General features: G+C 49.8%; 1 protein-coding gene across 1 annotated transcript in view; it reads right to left on the bottom strand.

Annotated features, from left to right (window-relative positions):
* The window catches only part of Stoml1 (stomatin like 1), a 9,803-nt gene extending 8,918 nt beyond the window's left edge, over nucleotides 1-885 (bottom strand). The window contains exon 1 of the mRNA XM_029481959.1: nucleotides 674-885. Within this exon, the coding sequence (XP_029337819.1) occupies nucleotides 674-806 (133 nt within the window). The 5' untranslated portion in view covers nucleotides 807-885. The remainder of the gene's footprint in view (nucleotides 1-673) is intronic.
* Nucleotides 886-2,496: the final 1,611 nt, after the last annotated feature.

Raw genomic sequence — 2,496 nt, 5'->3', positions numbered from 1 at the left:
GGATTTCTGAGTTCAAGGCCAGCCTGGTCTACAAAGTGAGTTCCAGGACAGCCAGGGCTATACAGAGAAACCTTGTCTCGAAAAACAAAAACAAACAAACAACAACAAAAAGAACGGGCAGAAAATGGAGGATTCATTCAGTATTGCCAAAGCTTTCAATGCACCGTCAATACACAAGAACAACAGAGGACCCGAATACTCCAAGGTCAGTCAGGCTTTGGAGAGAGGAAGCCAAAGCAAATAAGCCAGGCAGCTTGCAGGCCCAGCTTTCTGTTCTGTGCATCTTCACCAGGACACAAGAGACTCCTGCTCCCTGCGCTGCTACCCTAGGGCGACTCTTTTTCCATTTCTCTACAGATGCCTTGTGGGTTATATGGCTCCCTCTGCCTAGGGCTGTTTTCTTTCTAAGCATGATGGGCTATCCTGGAAATAGTAACGGAATGGGCTAAGATTCGGGGGAGGGGGGGTAAGATTCGGGAAGATGGGGCTGCGCGGCTTCCAAAGCTACAGCTGGTGCCGTAGGGAGAACAAATCGGTGGTAGCATCCCCACACCTTGTCTGGCACCCTCTTCATATCCTATCCCCTTCACTCTCCTTCCTCCTAGAAGCAGAGAGTACAGGTCTTGGGGTTACTGACTAGCCCCTCCGTCCGCGGTGCTGGGTAGCCACTCACCGGCCCCCGGCCCCACGCCGCCCGGCTCTGGGGACAAGCAGCCCTTCTGCGAACCCAGAAAGCCGAAGCTCGACTGCTGGAAACGATCAAAATCCCCTAAGGGCAGTGCCCGGTAGCCAGACCTTCCAAGCATGACTTCTAACCGGGACACGCCCCGATCCTCTGCTGGGAGACTGCCCTGCCCAGCCTGTGGCAGTTCCGCCCCTCCTCGTTCCCACTGCTTCCGGCTTCACTCCCGCCACTAACAACAGTGGCTGAGTAGGATCAGGAATCAGGCCGGGTCCATGCCCGCCGCCCCACAGCACCCCCTGCGCTGGGAGGACCGAACGGCGGGAGCACAGTTTGGGGATGTGGCCTTGGTTCTAAGGTTGAGGCTTCCTGACCACCTCCTACCTGGCCTTAGGAGAGGAGGCAAGGAAGTTTGGCTTTAAAGGAGCATTGCAGGAGCGTTTTCTCCAGAAGCAGAGAAATGTTTTTGGCCTCAAACCACTCCTCCAAACTCAACACACTTATGAGTTATGGGTGTGCTTATCCAGATGTAGGATTTCTTCTGGTGTGGTCAGCAAACTGGTATTTTTTGTTTGCTTGTTTCCCCACAGCCAAGAAAACAGAGCCTGCCGGACAGAGTCCTTTTCTTATTTGCTTAATGATGGCAGATCCAAGTCACTGTGGACAAGTTGAAGTCAGAAGGCCCCAACTTTGGTATAAAAGAAAAATTTCACATGCAGACACCCCAGGAATCCTGGCAGTGGATGGATGGTGGTGGTGGTGGCTGCTGCAGCAGCACAGCATTACATGAGACTCCTTGATCCAGGCACTTGAGGTAACTTTGTCTTTCCGTGGCTTCAGAAAGCCCAAATGAAGGTAGAAAATATACCCCAGTAGGATGCTGGGAGGCTGGCAGGAGGCCATTTTACAAAGCAAGAAAAGACGAATCTTTCCCAGTCTTGCCTCCCCGGATCCCTGCCATAGCTCATTTCTAAGTTCCCCTGCCTATGACTGCTAGGCTGGCTAATTTTATGTCAACTTGACACAAGCTAGAATAATCTGAAAAGAGGGATCTCCAGTTGAGAAAATGGTTGCGCTGTAGGCAAGCCTGAAGAACATTTTCCTAATTTATGATTGATGTTGCAGGGCCCATTCCATTGTGGGTGGGGCCAAGGGGCCAACCCTGGGCTTCTGGTCCTGGGTTCATTAAGAAAGCAGGCTGAGCAAACCATAAGCAGCATCCTCCATGGCCTTTGCAGCAGCTCCTGCATCCAGGTTCCTGCCCTGTTTGAGTCCTGGCTTCCCTCATTGATGGACCACCATATGGAAATGTAAGCAAAATAAAGCCTTTCCTACCCAACTTGCTCTTTACTCATGGTGTTTTGTCACAGCAATAAAAACCGTAAGATGAGTTGGTACTGGGAGTGGGGTTTTAATTAATTTCAAATGTAGTCAAGTTGACAACCCAGAATTGCCATACAAGTCCACCCCTTGCCAACTTGACACACAATCATATCTTCTTATCAATTTCCAAGTGAAAACATTAAGCAAATCATAATAATACCTAAACATGATATAACTATCTGACATACAGTTGCAAATACATTATATATTTAACCATGTTATAATTACACCTAACCAGATAAAACTATCCCTCATACAACTGCAAATGCATTGTAAATTTAGAGTAGATGCCGGGCGTGGTGGCGCACGCCTTTAATTCCAGCACTCAGGAAACAGAGGCAGGCGGATTTCTGAGTTTGAGGCCAGCCTGGTCTACAGAGTGACTTCCAGGACAGCCAGGGCTATACAGAGAAACCCTGTCTCGAAAAACC

The sequence above is a fragment of the Mus caroli genome, chromosome 9 (assembly GCF_900094665.2).
Source record: "Mus caroli chromosome 9, CAROLI_EIJ_v1.1, whole genome shotgun sequence".
NCBI classification, from domain to species: domain Eukaryota; kingdom Metazoa; phylum Chordata; class Mammalia; order Rodentia; family Muridae; genus Mus; species Mus caroli.
Note: the sequence above shows the minus strand (reverse complement) of the source record. Positions and strands in the feature narration are given on the sequence as shown.